The sequence below is a fragment of the Equus quagga genome, chromosome 1, assembly GCF_021613505.1.
Source record: "Equus quagga isolate Etosha38 chromosome 1, UCLA_HA_Equagga_1.0, whole genome shotgun sequence".
NCBI lineage: Eukaryota > Metazoa > Chordata > Mammalia > Perissodactyla > Equidae > Equus > Equus quagga.
Genome location: NC_060267.1, coordinates 182,898,191 through 182,917,099, shown reverse-complemented (window position 1 = coordinate 182,917,099; position 18,909 = coordinate 182,898,191). Strand labels below are relative to the sequence as shown.

Below are 18,909 nucleotides of genomic sequence, written 5' to 3'. Positions count from 1 at the left end.
GATGTTTCTCTCTGCCCTTTCTACTTGGCAGCACAGGAAGTGCGCTTCTGAAACATTGAAAGATTATTTTATACCCAGTAGAGATCATAGTGCTACCCAATTTCTTGAACACAAAGTTCACTGGTCAGTTTGTCGTTTCATAGGCCATCCAGAAATAACTAAACTTAGTCAAAGCACAAAGGAAGGACTATGCAAAAGAAACAGAACCTGCTGTCTGGAAGTTCTGTCAAACCCAACACCCTTGGGTTGTTGCTAGGCAGTCAAAAACAAACATTCATTTCACAACTGCTAGATGCAGAAAACTTTAACTATTTTTTTTAGGCCATAGAAAAATTCAAACAACAAACCTCAGAGTGGAGGAAGGCAAACAAATATTGTAAAAGTATTGAGAGCTTTTACAACGTAAGATGGATCTGGTCGCATGTAGTTTATATTATCTTTTATTGTCTTCCAACAATTACGATAATCAATGAATAATACTAATTATGTTAAAATTATACAACAATCATGGAGACAGCTAACAGTTTTTGAGCACTTACTCTGTACCCCAAGCAGTGTGCTAAACCAATTCAATCTATTTAATCCTCAATAGGATTATTGTCATACGGGAGAGAGGGAAGCTGAGACTGAGGGACGTCTAGAGAGTTGTACGAGCTCGTTCAGCAGTACAGAGCGAAGCCAGGACAGTCTTCCGTGAGCGCTCATTCAACCGCCCTTGTCCCAGAGTTTAATTAGTCTCAGATTACAGAGAAGCAACTGAGATCAGAAGCTTAAGTAACTTGTCAAGGTCCTATGAAAACAAGTAGTAGTGTGAGAGACGTTTACTGCTCACTGAGTGTCCACGCCCCCCTGTGCTTTTTAGATCTCTGCTCTTGCAGTTAAGTGAGGTTATGGGACTAGTGCTGGACAAAGGGATCTGACAGAAGTTCATGTGTGTCACTTCCAGACAGAAGTAGTTAAGATCCACAAAACCTGGAGACTATCTTTTGAAACGGTGGCATCACCAAATACAGGTCCTTTGGATTGCTGAGTGACCCAAGAGTTCAGTTGCTCAAACTCCCTAAGAATTTTCTTAAGGAGCAAGTAAGTTTTATGCCAAGTTTCAAGTATTGTATGACTTAATCCTCATATCGTGTCGAATGTATGGTATCACTCAGTCCTCACGTCACCAGTGGAAGGCAAGAACTACCATGACAAGACGTTTGCTTTCCTTCCCAAGGTCACATCATTACATGTTTCCAAAGCTGTTGTGTTAGCCTGGATCCTCTGGCTCTAAGGTCTTTACTCTCAACAGTCTGCAAATTAATGAGATGTGGGGATTCCCAGGAGCTAGTTACATCCGTGTAGCATCACTGTTTAGTTTTATTTGAACTGTTGCTTGAACTTTCAGCACCTGCATCCCCCTTTTCCTACCTGTATCTGCCTTTTCTCTCTAACTCAGCACTGGGCAGGTACTGACATCAGCTTCTCTTTCCACACTCAGCTTCATCTGGGAGACAAATTTATTTGGGGCATAATAAAGTATTCAAGAAAACTGAGAGTATTTTGGTCAATAGGGCACCTGGCCTAGAGGATAACCAACCCTGAAGTTACTTGACAACACCTCAAGTCTGTCTACTGTCCATCTTGACAGATCATACCGAAAAAGACTTCAAATAAAAAAAAATAAAATCAAAGTATTAATGAGAATTAACAAATGATGTGATTCTGTTTCTTTCTTTACAGACAGCCTCCTGCGATAGTTTGATATGTCTATAATTTACCTGGGAATCCTAGGGAGAAAATCTCAGGGTGGTCTCAAACATAATTAATGAACACACTGGTCAGTGATTTTTTGACTTGCCCTGATCAGCTTTCTTTTCCATTTCCACATTGGTTATTCTAAACAAGTGCCGTTCTCTCAGGACCCATCCAGACCCTATTCCAGCAGCCAACACTGATGCAGCTGCCTTCCATATGATTGGCTTGCTGTGAGGTGCTGGGAATACAAAGATGAAAATACATTTTCTGATTTCAAAGAGTTTATATCCTATCGGGGATGCACATTTAGGTCAGCACGCCCCCTTGAAGCTGGGAGTGAGGGGCTGAAGGAATTCCTATAGAAGGCTTTATGTAGATAAATAGAAGAGCTGAACACTAACATGCAAATCGTAAAGGTTTACAGCATAGGTTGCATTGAGCCACATGTTTTGGAAAGGGTGATGGGCTAGTGAGTTAGAGAAAAAAAACATTTTCCAGCTAAAATTATTTTAAAATAAAGACATTTAGGGAAATTTCTCAGTTTTATATCTAACTACTAACTCTTTCATACATCAAGTTCTATCTCAGTTAATATACAACTGTGGCTGATCGTTATCTTTTCCATTTGTGTATTGCAGTGATCCTTATTGGTTGGACTTTGTGTGTTTACTGTCTAAAAGTTGGATGACCATTCTTTCTGCTCCACTAAAGAGATTCTCACAGGGAAAAAGGGGTGGTGTAAAATGAAAACTTTCAATTTAGAGCATTAGTTGCTAAATGCTGTAGTATTTCACATCAACTGTTCCAACACTAATGCTCTGAAAGAACCAAGAGCTTAATAAACTTACTAAGTCAGATTCTTACTGACAGTAACTGAAGATTTTTATTTCTGGACCAAGGAATAATGAAACTTGTTTTAACCAATAATGTACAGACCTGTGGACTCATATGTCCTACCCTTTGACCTAGTTTGCAATCATTAAATTAATTATTTTTGTAAATATCATAATCACAAATTAATTTCAATCATTAATTAATCATTAATTACCATTATCTCCATGAACTATTCTCCCTTTCCTTTCTAACACTTCAGTTTGAACTTTGACTTTGACTTTTTCCCCTCAGAAAATTACCCAGTGCAATTGTTTTCTACTATGTATAGTTTGCCTGGCAATAAACTTAACTTCTGAAATTTTTCTGTGCATGTGTTCACTTGGGAAGAGTAGTGGAGAGGATTAAATGACTTCGAGACCCAGACCAAAGGGAAGCAATGGTTGAAGAGAGCCCACCGATGTGCCAGGTTCAGTGCTACGGGCTTTACAGTGATTTCCTCATTCAACTTTAAACTGCTCTAACAGTGTGTATTATTTTACCAATTCTCACTAATGAGGAAGCTGAAGATCAGGGAGGAATAAGGACTTTGCCCACAGTCACATGGTGAACAAGAGTTCTTTTGTTTTGTTTTGTTTTGTTTTTGAGGAAGATTAGCCCTGAGCTAACTACTCCCAATCCTCCCCTTTTTGCTGAGGAAGACTGGCCCTGAGCTAACATCCATGTCCATCTGCCTCTACTTTATATGTGGGATGCCTACCACAGCATGGCTTTTGCCAAGTGGTGCCATGTCCGCACCCAGGATCCAAACCAGCGAGCCCCGGGCCGCTGAGAGGCGCAGCGTGCGCACTTAACTGCTGTGCCACCCGGCCGGCCCCATGAATTCACGCCTGACCAGCACAGGCCATCTGTAATCGGTGGGAGCCAGACACAGAGGCCATTCATGGCCTTCATGCTCTCATAGGCGCTCTCCCACCCCACACCCCTGTGCTGCTCAGCCAAACTATCCCTCCAGCTCCAAAGGAAAAAGAAAAAGAAAAGATTGAAAAGAATGGAACTACTTCAATGAGATCCATATTCCCCTACACAAATAATTAAAACACTACAGCGACTGACAGAAGTCTGTACAGCAAAAATGGAGGCGAAACAAAAGTAGTAATCATTTATAAAGGGTATCAATAAGTCCTGCACTGAGATTAGATCGTGAACAGGGAGTCAATTTATGATGCAAAGGAGGAAGCTAAAAGGACGGTCTTCTAAGCAGAGGGGTATGTATGAGCACAAGCCCATAGGCATGACAGTCTGGTTTGACTGGGGGGCTTGAAGTATTTTGATGACTAGGCTGTGAAAGGCAGAGGGGATTCTGTGAAATACAAGCTGAAGACTTTGTCAGATGGATCATTAGCTAATTGATGATTGACATTGCTTCTTCCTAATGTATGCATTAGAAATTATAATGTATGTTATAAACTCCCTTCTCAGACCAGCTTATCTGCATCCCACAAGTCTTGATATGTGTGTGTTTTCATTATCATTCAATCCAAAGTATTTTCTAATTACTATAGTGAAGTTTTTGGACCATAAGTTATTTCTTAGTATGTTTATTACTTTCAAACCGCTGATTTTCTAATTACCATGTTGTTATTAACTTCTAGCTTGATTTCACTGTAGTCAGAGAATATTCTCTACATGGTTCCCATCATTTTAAATTTGATAATAACTGTTTTATGGCCAAGAATATTTTCTAATCTTTCATGTGTACTTGAAAAGAATGTGTATTATGACATCATTTGCTACTGGGTTCAATGTGTAAATTAAATTATTTTTATTAATTGCATTGTTGAAATCCTCTCATTAATTTTCATCTGTTTTTTCTATCAGCCACTGAAAATAAATGAGTTAAAATCTTCCACTATGGGTCCTTAACTTTCGAAAAATCCTCAAATCTCCCCATAAAAACCCACAGAGAAACTTGGATGATAAAACCAAAAATCTATGGACAGCATAAGATGAAGGAAAATATGAGCCAGAATATAAAGTCTGTGCACAAACCTCCCAGTACGAGTGGCAGGAACAACCCACCAAGCCCTCGGAGGCCTGTGTGGCGGGAGTGCCTGTGCAGGAGGAAACAGAGGGAAGCAAGGGAGCCCATGACAGGCCCAGAGCTTACCAGCACGTGTTCACCACGCACCTTGGGAACAAATCTGGAAAGCAGGTGACACTGGCAGGGATCTGTGCATCCTGTTAGTAGGTGAGTACAAGCCATCTGCAGTTAGAGCTGAAGGGGCCGGGAGAGCGGGCCGGACCACCCCTCAACGTTAAGCAGCCCAAGCCTCTTCCAGGACAGACCTCCACAGTGAGGAGGGACCACAGGGAACAGAGCAGGACTGGGGAAAGACAGTGTGGACTAAATGACAAAATGGAATATTTCACAAGAATGACAGAAAAGGGAGCTCGAGAGTCACAGAGTCAGAAAATATATAAAATCACACCCCCCCCTTTGAAAAGTTAAGATGACCAATTTCATGTAGAAATGAGCATCAGAAAATGACTGGAGTTAAATATCACTCAGATTTAACATAAGAGCAAGCAGAACAACGTCCCTCTGGGCAATGAAAGCAAAGCAGAAAAACTCCCCTAAAAGCAGAGGAAAACCATACCCTCATATTTTAAAATTGCCTAAAGTTAGTTAGACACTGATCATCAATGCTAATGAGCAACATAATCCAAAATTATAAAAACTCAAAAATTAATTACTAACACCCAAAAAATATTTCAGGAAACAAAACAACATCTCAACAATGAAGACTAGACCAGAATGGACACAAAGAAGAACAAAGAATACAGAAAATGTCATAGCGGAAATGTAGCCTGAAAATTAAGAAAAAGTTTAAAATAAAAAGGAATTTAATGGCCACATATGATATGACGGCATTTATATGATTTTCCAGGAAAGGTGAACTCACAGAGATAGAAAATAAATGAGTAGGTTTTGGGAACCAGGGGCTGCAGGAAGAAATGTCTGGGGATGCAGCTGTCTATGCCTCCTCCTTGGAGGAATCTACAGGAGGGCATGCATTTGTCAGAACACACAGGCTTGTACAGCAAATATAGTGAACTGAATAGTGTGGAAATGTAAAAAAGTGAATGTGAAGAAGAGATTGGGAACAAGAGTAAAATGATTTTTTTTTTTTTGGAGGAAGATTGGCCCTGAGCTAACATCTGCACCAATCTTTCTCTTAATTTTTTGTATGTGGGACGCCACCAGAGCATGGCTTGATGAGCCGTGGGTAGGTCCATGCCCGGGATCCGAACCTGCAAACCCTGGGCTGCCGAGTGGAGCATGTGAATTTAACCACTAGGCAACTGGGCTGGCCCCTAAAATGATTTTCAAAACCAACAAATAATTAACACAGGGAGAGAACAACCAACCCCGATATGACGAAATTTCCCACCCAAGAAAAACCCAAGCAAGAGAAGGGAACAACTCCTAAAAACTGTAATTCAAGAAGACGTCTTCAAAATTAAAAATACATACATTTGAAATTAGATATCGATAAGGTAAATGACATACCTGGGAAAAATCAAATCAGAATAGCCAACACTGAGACATAGTTTAGTAAAAATTATTAGACTTTAAAGAAAAAAAATAAGAATCTTTCGCACGTAAAGAAAAAAAAATCAAATAACTTATGGGGGAAAAAACCAAAGGTCTTCAGATATTTTATAGCAATTTTTAGGCCAAAAGGAAAAAAATATATATCTCTCAATGATTTTTTATCCAGCCAAAATTAATTTCAAGTATAAAGGCTGAAGAAAAATGACCATCACTATCCAAGAACGCCAGAAATATCATCGTCACTAGTTCTTCCTTTGGAAGTCAACGTGAAAGCATCAGACAGCACTGAAGAAGCATCAAACAGACACATTGCTGGGGAGACAACAAAACAAAACTGGTGATGAGCATTAACTATGTATTTACACGTGGAACTATGGGGGCTATGAGAGAGTATAGCATGCGAGGTGTACATGCTCTGAAAATACAGCTAGAGTACAGCTATTTTAAAAAGTAGCAATGAGCATACCCATTGCCAGATGCTTATTCCTAAATACTGTTATCCAAATCCTTGAAGAAATGGCTTATTCTTGGACTAGGGCAGGATAAATACAAGATGAGCATGGAGCATCTTGTGGTGCCAGAAATAAGGAAGTGCTCAAAATGAAAAGGATAGGGATGTGTCAAAGGGACACAAGCTGCAAATGACCAAAGCTAGAGCAATTTGAGTGCCAAAATAAATAACATAGTACTGGTTTATAACCCCAGATACCAAACAAACATATGGGAGTCCCCAGTGATACAAGTAAATGATTGAATAAATAAACAAGTGGGAAGGAAGAGACAAGTCTTCCTCACAGAAGGATTCCAAATAATTTATGTAGATCTTGCCAACAAGAGGTAGAGTTTAATTCTCCCTGCTTCCTGAGTGTATTTGGACTTAATGACTTGCTTCCAATGAATAGAGTATGGAAAGATGGAGGAAAAAGTAACTTTACAGCGGAGACATCCGACCAAAACCACACTGGCCAAATGAATAAGGTTAACATCATAAGCTGAGTTATGTTGACAGCATTGTATCCCCTGATATGATGACATGAGAAGGACGTTTCACCTCTGTGATCTTCCTTCCAAAGGACCATAATCCAGGCTGCTTATGAGAAAACAGAAGACAAATCCAAAGTGAGGGACGTTGTACAAACTATTTAACCAGTACTCCTCAAAACTGTCAAGGTCATGAAAAACAAAGATTGAGAAACTATCACAGAGCAGAGGAGAGCGAACTGACATGACAATTACACACAATATGGTATCCTGGATTAGATCCTGCAATAGAAAAAGGACATTACTTGAAAAAGCAGTGAAGTCTGAATAAAGTCTGGAGTTTAGTTAATAGTAATATACTAATGTTGATTTCTTAGTTTTGATAAACATATCACAGTTATGTAAGATGTTAACAATCGGGGAAAATGGGTGAGAGGTGTACAGGATTTCTCTGTGCTATCTCTGCAACTTTTCTGAGAATCTAAAATTATTTCAAAATAGAAAGCTTATTTTTAAAAATGGGAAGCAAATAGGAAGAAAACCTACCAAAAATTTCAAACTGTTTTCAATAACCACATTGCTGGTGGTAGGATGTTAGTCTGGAAACAATTTTTGTGTAATGTGGGATAAAGCAGATGAACGAGATATATATGAAACGATATATATATATGTATTTAATATAGTTATTTATATTTAATATAGTTTATTTTATTTATATAATATAATTATAATTCTGTCATCTCCCATGTACATGAGAACCAGGAATCTCGCTGTGACGAAAAGGAGACAGAGGTGTCAAGTGGAAATGTTCATAAACACCCTGCAGTCCTGGCTTTGAATTGGAAATAGTCATGAGGTATTTTATCCAAGGAATAAACAGTAATAGTGGCAATATGCATCACTTCCTGTTCACAATTTCAACTGAAAATGTTTCAGCGATTTATTATTTATGATAATCTTTTCTCTCATTTGGCAATTTAGCCTTTATTGTGTTAACAAATTTTCACTTATTATTTTTCTTAGATTTATATCAATTAGGACCAGTTATTAACTTTATCATGCCTTTTTCAAGTCTTTTGCGCTTTTGGTCCTTCTGGGTTAATTTTTTGATATAATAAATTACATTGATGCATATTCTCGTGCTCAGTCACTATGGCAGCCTGAAGAAAGCGTGCTTGGTCAAATTACACGCTTCTGTTGATACACTGCTGGATTGCTTCCTAAAAGGAACAGGGAGACTTGAATTGCTTTTCTGTCACTTGGAATAATTTTAATAACATTGAAATTAACTAGTTTTAGATAAAACTCACCCTACTGTGAATCCATCTGGCCCTGATGTCTTCTCTAGCGATGTATGATTGGTTGATTTTCCAATTTGTTTCCAACTTTACAAATTGAGGGAGGGTTATTTTTTAACCTGTTTATATCTTACTCATGCCCTCTTAAGTTTTTAACTATTTTGCCCTCATTAGCATGTAGCAGTCACTTTTAATTATTTTAACATTTCCTATGTCTTTTTTCATTCCTAATGGTGCATTTTCTTTATTTTATGAACCTAGGAGGGGGGTTTATTTGTCTTATTGGTCAAGAAAAATTATCATCTTTGATTTGTTTATCCCTCATTTGTTTTTCACAAATGGCAAAGTACAACCCATATTTTAATTGTAGGGAAACATTCTAAAGGATATTCACTTCTGTGTATATCCAAAATACTATATATGTACACACAGACACATTTATATCCAAATATATAAACATTTGTAACATTACTATGACACCAGCAATTTGGTTAAATATTTCCCTTTAGTCTCTATGGAAATATTTTACGTATCTTATGATAAAATTAACACCAAAATAGTCACACTAATGGAAGAAGGTGGAATGATAAATAGCCTCAAAGGTGATGAAATACAAAATCTTATACACTTGACCCTGTCATGCTCACTGTACCTTGTGACAACTAATAGGAAAGACAACATAGGTCAACCAAAGCCTTTTTGCAGTGCCGCAGCAGCTCAGAACTTGAGTCTGAAGACTGACTTATCAGTGCACAACAGCAAGAAGGTTAGTGAACACAACATGTTTTGAGATGAAGCAAAAAGCACAGTTATACAATTGAAAGCAAATTTTCTCATTGAGTTTACATAAAAGTTGAAGCGATGTCACACTGAGAGCAGTTAACCTGAATGCTTTTGAAGCATAAATAGACTTGAAGGGAGCATAACGATGCCCTCCTGACAACTATCATGCTAGGTACAAAGACCCAAGCCTGGGCAGCCTCCCCACCAGCACGCAGGCATCAGAGCACTGCAAGGACTGGGCTGCCCCCGGGGATGGTGCAGGAAAGTGGTTTCCGATGCAAGTGGATTGAATTAATGATGAAATCATGAATGGAAATAACAATGAAATAATGATTTCAATGATGATATTTGTATAGTTGTATTTTTCATGCTTCATATGTATATACACATACATGTCAATATACAGATCTTCCTCAACTTGGTATCAGACCTGAAGTGAGTTCGCTCACCCATCCTGCAGCAAGCCAATCTCTGACACTGGATGTAGTGGAAGAAAGTAGGAATTTTATTGCAAAGAGCTGAGCAAGGAGAAAGGGCAGCATCCTGAACTCACTGAAGAGCCACAAGCAAGGGTTTTTATTTGGGGATTTAAGTAGGGGATGGGGAGCATGCGGCCTTGGGGGCTGGAGTTCTGAGTCCTCTGGACAGGTGGGACTGCCTGCTCCTTGTGTTGCATGTGGTAGATTTTCAGTCTTTGACGTCTAAAGTTCACAATTGGTCATTTTAGCTTCTGAAGGTTGCTACGAGATGCTTAGCCAGGTAGGGGGCTGTTAGAAAGTTCCGCTCTATCAGCCGTCCTCCTGCTGTTCTGCAGGGTAAGCTCAGAAACTTGGGTTATTTTGTTTCCCACATTAACCTTGTGGGCACAAGGCACAGTTTTACCCTAATGCAGGGAAATTTTCACCCCTTCATCCTCAGTTTCAGACTTACCTGGGGTTAGTCCTGATAAAGGTGCTCAGAACACTTATTTGAGCCTACAGTCAGGCAAAATCATCTAACACAAGCCTGTTTTATAAGGAAGTGTTAATGTCTCCTGTAATTTACTCAATACTACACTGAAAGGGAAAAACAGAATGGGTTGTGTGGGACAGAAGGATTTTAAGTGTATCAGCTGTTTAAGCCTGCGATTGTGTGGCGGACTGGGAGCTGCGGCTTGCTGCCCTGCCCAGCATGGGGAGAGAGGATCCTATCACATACTGCGCGCCCAGGAAGAAGTCACAATTCAAACTGTGATGGATGGTTTCTACTGAAAGCTATCGCTTTCGCACCATCGTTAAGTCAAAAAATAGTAAGTCAGGACCATCTGTCTAAATTTTACATTTGAATTAAAGTGACATGAGAAAATTTGCATATCACAAGGTGGACCCAGCCTCCTCCTTGATTTGGGTACTCTTGCACAGGTTCCTGCTGCTTGACTTCAGTGAACACAACACATGGGATGGAAAAAAGGAGAGAGAGCTTCCCGCTAGAGATGGTGTCAAACAAACATGTACCCAGTTAATCTTCCTATGAGCTGGTTGGTGATGGCTTCCAGAGACAAGGCCTGGAGCACCCTTCTGCAGAAGTCTCCTGTCCATAGCGTCATTAGTCGCTCATCAAGGCACGTGCTAGAAGAAATTGTCCTGGTCACTGATATCAATGAGAGACTTTTCGAAAGAACCTCTAGAGAGTTCTGTGAAAAAACTAAAAACTGCTGGTTCATGTAATCCAAATGGAACAAAGTTCTGGATTGGTCAGAGCTAGATTAAAAAGGAGCTGCGGTGTCTAAAAGGCAAAGGATCACCTTCATGCTGTGAGCGTACAACAGGGTGGCTGCAGCCTCCCTTAGCCTGAATCAGACATGACAGGACAATGGCAGTATGTCTTATCAATGAGGTGATACATCACGGATACTTTGGAGTAAATGGCAGGCTAGGATGTGACCTACATTGTATTCAACTGGAAGCTCAATTCTTGCTGACAACCTGTTCCCCAAAGAGAAGGAGGACTGAGGAGAGTTGATCGGATTCTTCCTGTCAGACCATCATCATTGGCAAGAGCCCTTTTTCAATAGACAGAGATTATCAGAGATCATAGATGCTGGCCCTGATATCAGTTCCCCTACATTAAACCCAGCATATATGGGGTTAAAACCAAAGCACTCTTTCCCTGCTTACTCCCTGGCTCCCTGGCCCCAGAATGCACTATCTGCCATGGAGACAGACAGCCAAGGATAAGCACCCAGATTCCATATCATCCCCTCCCTCCCCGTAAGCAGTGTCCCAAGGCTGAACACAGGCTGGTGGAAAAGCTCCAACCAGCAAGGCCAGTGATCCTCCTCATCCATAAGCAGCCACACTCCTCACAAACCTTTAAAACCCCTCACCTCCTCTCTTTTGGGGGGATGAGATGAAACAAGTCTCACTCTTGTCTCTCGGCTGATGTCACCCAAAATAAAAACTCTTTCCTTGCCATAGGCCTGGTGTTCCAGTTTTTACTTGGCCCCTCTTGTGTGGTGGGTAAAAACCTATGTTTGTAGCTGGTAACAATTACTTTTAAGAAATTGGAATATATCATGCTTGCTATGGGTTGACTTGTGTCCCCCATAAAAGATCAATTGGAGTCCTAGCCCCAAGTACCTCAGACTCTGACCTCTTTTGGAGATGGGGTCTTTATAGAAGCAGTCAAGTTAAAAAGAGGTTATGAGAGTGGGCCCTAATCCAATATGATTTGTGTTCTTATAAAAAGGAGAAAATTTGGATAGGGCGAACACTGTGTGACAATTGGAGTTGAGCTGCCACAAACCAAGGACTACCAGAGGCTAGGAGAGAAGCCTGGAATAGACACATCACCTGACCCTTCAAAGGGAGAATGACCTGGGACCGTCTTGATTTCACATCTTCACAGCCTCCAGAACCGTGAGACAATAAATTCCTGTTGTTTAAGCCACTCAATTTGTGGTGCTTTCTTATGGCAGTCGTAGCAAATTAATACAGTGCTGGAATGGATATTTGAGGAGGAGAAAACCTAGAAATTTCCTTTAGTGTTGGACACTGTTGACATACTTTGGAAATTGTTACTTGCTTACACCTTGGATATGTGTTTTGGAAATCTACACTTTATATGTTTCCGGGAGGCACAGGGAAGATTATCAATAAAAATAACAGATAACCTGCAGAGTTTGGATAGATGAAATCAGGAAATTCTTGTATATAACTTCCCCAGATGTTACAAAAGTAGATTACAGAGCTAGATCAACAAGATTTGGTCTAAGACACAAACCACAACGCAAACCCTTTTCCTGGTACCCAGAGAATATTCATCCTGATTCTCAAGTTCCATGTCACTATTTCTTTTGGGGAGAGATAAGAAATGTGGAAACACATCAATGTCTGGATAACACAGCTAGAAAAGATAACGAAAAGCTTGGAAATTTTATCGGTCATGATATGGGATGTAATCAGGTCTTCCCCACTGCCAATAACTGATGACCTTTGCTTGGATGTTTCCAAACTTAATGGCTTGACCATAATATTCAAATGAGTATTGAATCAAAAAGATTCAGTATCATGAACAAAACATTTTCATAACTCAAAAAATATATTTTAAAAGACTTTAAAGGAAATTAAATCAGAACTATGAAAATATAATTTGTTATGGTATCAAATTTCTGTATCAGTTTTGCAAGCCTAACTGGGGAAACATAGCTGATTCCAGTGACATTCATTTTGTTTTCATTTGTGATACTCATGTATGCTTTTTTTATCCTTTGGGTGCTGATATTGAGCTGAAGAAAAGTGGTTCTTCTTAAATAGTTCATTTCTTTCTACATTTCAAAAAATGTATGTGGTTTGCAGACAGTTAAAATTGCCATTTGTAATTGCCTTGTGAGAAAAGGAGATTTGACATAACGTCTGGTCTCAACTGAACAAGTTTGATATCTGGGCTGCTCTTGGGTCAACTGGCTTCTAGATCCCGCCCCAACACACACACACACACACACACACACACACACACTCTCTCACACACACACACACACAGACACATACACACACACACAGACACATACATACACAGACACACACATACATTTCTTGCTGCATTTTTAATTTCTTAACTTGATTCAACTGATTACGCTTAATACTCAAGATTCATCCTACAAAGTACAGATTTGTTTTTACAGCAATAAACCTTTGTTTTTAGTTTATGATTACACTCAACAAAATGCTGGCAGAAGTGATTTATTATTTGAGTATTTTGAGATGATGTATTTGACAGTTTTTTGGGAAAACTTTTCTCACTCCATACTCAGATGGGCTACATTGTTCAGATGTAGATTAGATTGAATTATAATGATTGTAATGTTGATCTGTTGCCTTTTTTAAAAAATTAAATTTGACTGAAAATGTTAAAAAAATAAGGCCTCCCAAAAGACACCTAAATTCTAGTCCCTGTAAATGTTACTTATATGGGAAGAAAGGGGGGGATGTGCAAATGTACTTAAATTAAGGATCTTGAGATGGGGGGATTATCTTGGATTATTTGGGTGGATCCCAAACGCAAACGCACATATTTTTCTAAGATGGAGGCAGAGGAGAAGTCCTGTGAAGATAGAGAAGAGAGAAACTTGAAAATGCTGGCCTGCGAGATTAAAGTGATGTGGCTACAGTGAGGAATATGGCAGCCACCAGATAAAAGAGGCAAGGAGCTCGACCTCCCCCTCCAGAGGCAGCGTGGCTCTTGCCAGCACCTTGATTTTGGCCCAGTGATACTCCTTGTGGACTTCAGCCCCCCTGACCTCTGAGAGAATAAATTTCTGTTGTTTTAAGCTACCAAATTTTTAGTAATTTGTTACAACAGCCACAGAAAACTAATACAATTACCTTGCAGTTTTTTCCCTTATTTTTCCTCTTTCTACCCACTACTACAATTTCTGTACCTGTCTGGAAACTATCTTTGCTAACTTGCCAGTAACTATTTTTATTTCTCAAGTTTAATAAGCTTTGGTCTCTATTGAGACCAGCATAATTATAATAAACTCTAAGTAAAGGCCAAATAAACAGGATTATATACATTTTACACATGCAGGTTCTGTGAGTCAGAGAAATTAATAACCAGTTCAAGGAAACACGGAGACCGTTGTGATTCAAATATCAATTTACACAACACAAGTGACGCTGTTCTTTGCATTTACAACTACAAATATCAAAAATTACAACCCAGTAAGTGATGGCTATATATATTTTCTATAAAAGATACTTATAAATTCTTATCCAGCCAACTAATATACCTGTCTTTTATCCTGAGGCCTAGATGTAAATGCAGTGGTGATGTCATGAACGATAAAGCTCCATGAATTCCATCTTCAAGATGGTCATGAGTGACTTGAACTCCAACATTTTGAAGTCTGGAAGTGTACATAAAGCCATCATCTCTCACGAGATCATATTGACAGGTAAGAATATAGGTTGATGGCAAATTCCGTAACTGGGAATCATTGGCCAGCAAAGGTGATGCCCTGATATCCATGAATGCTGGAAGTGAATGATTACATCGTCCAAGAACTGGTTCAGTATAAACGTAGTCCTTTCTGTACTTCTTGGGTAAGAGAATACTCCAATTAACAAACTTGAAGAGATGTGCTGATTCCAGAGGCATATGTTGGTTTCTCAGGACTGCCAGGGATAATGTTTCACTGGCAGTGAGATATAAACTTATGAGTTTTATGCCTGTTTTCCTTGTCAGAATTAAACCATACTCATTGTCTCGGTGAGCCGGCAAGTAAGAATCAATCAGCTGTAAACTAGGGTAAAGCAATGCTTGTAGCTTGATTTTATGTTGTATTTCAAGATTATTCTGCACCTGAAAAAACATGATGATAAGACAAAGACTTCCAAAACACCAAGGAGAGTTAATTTTAATAATTTAAGCAATCTTGAGGTAAACAAATCTACATAAGTTGTTGGATGTTATAATTATTTTCACAATATTGATGATGTCTTTCAGTGGCATGAAAAAATGTGAAGCTCATTTCAACAGTAAAGTTTAAAAAATTTTGGTTGTGTGTGTGAAAAAGAGAGAGAGATACAAACTTCCAGTGATAAAACAAATAAGTCCTGGGGATGTCATGTGCAGCATGCTGACTATAGCTAGTATTACTGTATTGTATATTTGAAAGTTGCTAGGAGAGTAAATCTTAAAGGTTCTCATCATAAGAAAAAAAATTGTAAATATAAGTGGTGATAGATGCCAACTGGACTTATTGTGGTGATCATTTTACAATATATGCATATATCAAATCATTAGGTTGTACACCTGAAACTAATGTTATATGTCAATTATACCTCAATAAGAATTTTTTTTAAAAGGCATATAGCTGAAGGTGAGGCACTATTGGGTTATACTCAAGAACAATTTGGGGGTCGGGAAGCAGCAGCCACAGTGAGTTCCTCAATCCAAGGTGGAGAGAGAAATAGCAGCAAGCTGGCTCCATGACCACAGTAATGGCGTAAAGCACGGTTCGATCTGCTTTAGCAAATCGGTGCCTTAACATCAGTTGAGTTGGTGCATAGCATGAGTTTGGTACAGCGGGCAAGGAGGCAAAATAGAAAGAGAAAGAGAGAGGGAGATAAATACATGCAATGATGTTTGTGTCAAAAATCACCAATGGAAACAACCTAAACATAATAGTCCTGGGGGAAATCGACAGTACATAACAGGTTTGCAAAAATTCTTGACTGAAAGTAACCGAAGCTAACAGAATAAATAAATACAACTATTAAAATAATATTTCATTTTAAAATCTAAGAAATTCAAAATAAATAGTATTAAAACTACAATTTAAGTTTAAAATAATGTTATTTGGCTATCAAGCAAAAGTTCCCAACATAATACGATAAATTTGAAGAAACATTATCAAAGCGCAAAAGCATATAAAACAAAAAAAAGCCAACAGATCTGTAACTTACATTCTGAAAAAATAGTGAAGTGTTTGAGAAACAAAGGGATAAAACTATGAAAAACCCTTATTGAGATTCACTAAGTTTGATGCGTAAGAAGAAAATGAGGCATATTTGACCAGGAGCCCTTTTTCCTCTCCAGAGGTGAAGGGTGTCCTGAGGTCTCATTGATGACCCTGCAGACTGCAGGACAGAACCTTGAAATCATCTCCAAGGAGTAAGTGTGTCAGCTGGAGGGTTACATCTGAGAAAACGGCATCTGGACCATGAAAAACCCCCGGTGCAGCTCCAAGTGAAAAGTCCAAGACTGGAGGACGTGTCTCTAAGTCAAACTCTTACCACAGCGCTGGCTGAACCCCGAGGAGGGAATAAACTGAAATCCAAGAGGCACCTCGGACGGGAAATGACAACCTACCACCTCCCCAAGGCGCGCCCAAGATGCTAGAGGTTTCACAAGTTTCGAATGAGAATGAGCTGGGACAAAGTTTCCTGACAAAAACTCCCCTAGATGGCAAGTCTCTCCCAAAGGCCCTCAGGCAGAAGATTTACTGAGCAAAAGTCCTCTATCAACATCCCACCCTCGGAAAACGTCCCAAACCCAGGAAAAGAAACAAACAGCGACCACACACCCAGGGGTGGGGCGAAAAAGAATCCACCCACCCCTGACCTAGCTTGACCTTCCTTTCTGGGATGTCATGTGAAATAAATCGCTTTCCCACAAAAGTGCCACTATTTGTCAGCTCGCTGTCCCTATGATGTCATTTGTCGCTTTACCATTCAATACTTTTACTTCTCTCTCCGCTCTCCTCCAAAACTCATTTCAAAGTCCGCCCCTCCAGATACTGGAAGAACACCTGCTGATCGGATCCTGCACATCTGGCAGTTTTGCCCTAGTCCGAATAACTATGTGATCAGTCTGGTGTGAATCTTTTCAGATACTTTCTACACATTTTATATATACTTATAACCATATATGTGTGATTATGCATGTAAATACCTGATCAAAGTTAACTTACCTTTCTCTTGTCTACTTTAAACTTCCAAAACTCTTTACCTCTTTCAGGCCAATATCACTTCCCCTTTTCTTATAAAAATGTACATAATGGATCTTTCTACTGGATTTTGAATACTATAAACGCTGACTCAATATCTAAGTTATCATCTCTCTTAGTGGGTCTAAGATAGCAAAATGCTCAATAGAATGTGAAAAAATAGAAAAATGAGTGAATGAATATTGCTTTCAGTTTATAATTCTTTTAAGAAGACACTATCTTTGGAACCAGAAGTCATAAGATGCAAGAAGCAGTAACAGGTATATATAACAAGTAGGCCCCAACAATAACTCTAAATTATTGAACTATCAATAGCTTAGTTCTTTACTTCTAGATTCACATAGACTCAAAGATAACTAGCTATTCAGAGAGCAAAGGTGTAAATAAACGTTAATTCTGAACCATCAACATTAGTACTGAAAAAGCCCTGAATGGACCATCATATAGAGTGGACATGAATATCACATGAATGGATTTGTATTCCTCATTTTGTAGGCAACTCATATGTATGTGAGAGCAAAAAATATATATGTACAAGGCATTCATCTCAGGATGTTATTACTTTGAAACAATAAGAATGAAAGTACAAAATCAACAAAGTTGAGAGAACGTATCCTGCTTGTGGAAATATCCTTGAGGTTTAGAAACATGTGACTAAACTTAAATTGTCCATTTACATTTTTTATTACTTTTTAAGTATAATAAAGACCTTTGAGTAACTCAGTCATTAAACGGTTATGAAAGATATTCAACAAAGCCCATCCTTATTCTTAATCTTTTTCAGTAAATAACATTATTTCAATGAGAACACAATGGATATGGTGCATTTGAACTTTCCTTTTATACTTAAACACCATTAATCTCAAATTTATGATATTTAAAGTAAAATTCTCCCACGTAAATTATTCACTGTCCTTCTTTATTAGACCACCCAATTTGAAGCAGGACAGTGAGACAGATTGTATGACTCAAAAAGACTAGATTCCTGGTAACACCATGTCCAGGTGCAATACCCAATACCCGTGTCCAGGTAAACACCCTGGATTTATAACATATTAACTCTATGACCTTGGACAAGTTGCTTCACCTTGTAAAGCCTCAGTTTCCTGATTGCTAAAATTGATGTGACCTTAGTAAATTTGGCATATGGTTTTTGTGGGGGTGAGATAACACGTTTATAGCACAGTTCTGGGCATACAGTAAACACTCAGTAAATTCTAGTTATACTTCTTATTGTCATTGAAACAAATGTAAAAGGAACCCAACAGCCTATCCTTGGAATGCTTCAGAAAATGTTTGTTGATCTTCCAGCAGGCAAACCATAGGAAATATTGGCTCAGCTCCATCTTGTTTGAGAATGCAGAGGCGGTGTCTGACCTGGAAAAACACTTTAATAACTCCTGTACAAACCCTGGCTCAGACCGCAGAAGCCTTCTGAAACCATAGGCTCCCGAACTCCATGTAAGTCTTTTTTTCTTTAAAGATTGGCACCTGAGCTAACATCTGTTACCAATCTTTTCTTTTTTCTTCTTCTCCCCAAGCCCCCCAATACATAATTGTATATTCTACTCGTGAGTGCCTCTGGTTGTGCTATGTGGGATGCCGCCTCAGCACGGCCAGACGAGCTGTGCCATGTCTGCGCCCAGGATCCCAACCAGCAAAACCCT

At 39.0% G+C, this 18,909-nt stretch overlaps 1 protein-coding gene and 1 pseudogene across 3 annotated transcripts in view; one reads left to right on the top strand and one right to left on the bottom strand.

Annotated features, from left to right (window-relative positions):
- Positions 1 to 6,471: 6,471 nt before the first annotated feature.
- AADACL2 (arylacetamide deacetylase like 2) overlaps positions 6,472 to 18,909 on the bottom strand; it is a 28,489-nt gene continuing 16,051 nt past the window's right edge. Inside the window, exons 5-6 of one of the 3 annotated variants that reach the window (XM_046666669.1) lie at positions 14,522 to 15,093; positions 6,472 to 6,502 (exon numbers count right to left, since the gene is read on the bottom strand). In XM_046666669.1, coding sequence (XP_046522625.1) covers positions 6,487 to 6,502; positions 14,522 to 15,093 — 588 coding nt within the window. In that variant the 3' untranslated portion in view covers positions 6,472 to 6,486. Of the gene's footprint in view, positions 6,503 to 7,222; positions 7,278 to 14,370; positions 15,094 to 18,909 lie in introns of those variants that run through there. The other 2 variants (XM_046666660.1, XM_046666678.1) reach the window with 2 other exon arrangements.
- Positions 9,751 to 11,385, top strand: LOC124242105 (polypeptide N-acetylgalactosaminyltransferase 1-like; annotated as a pseudogene).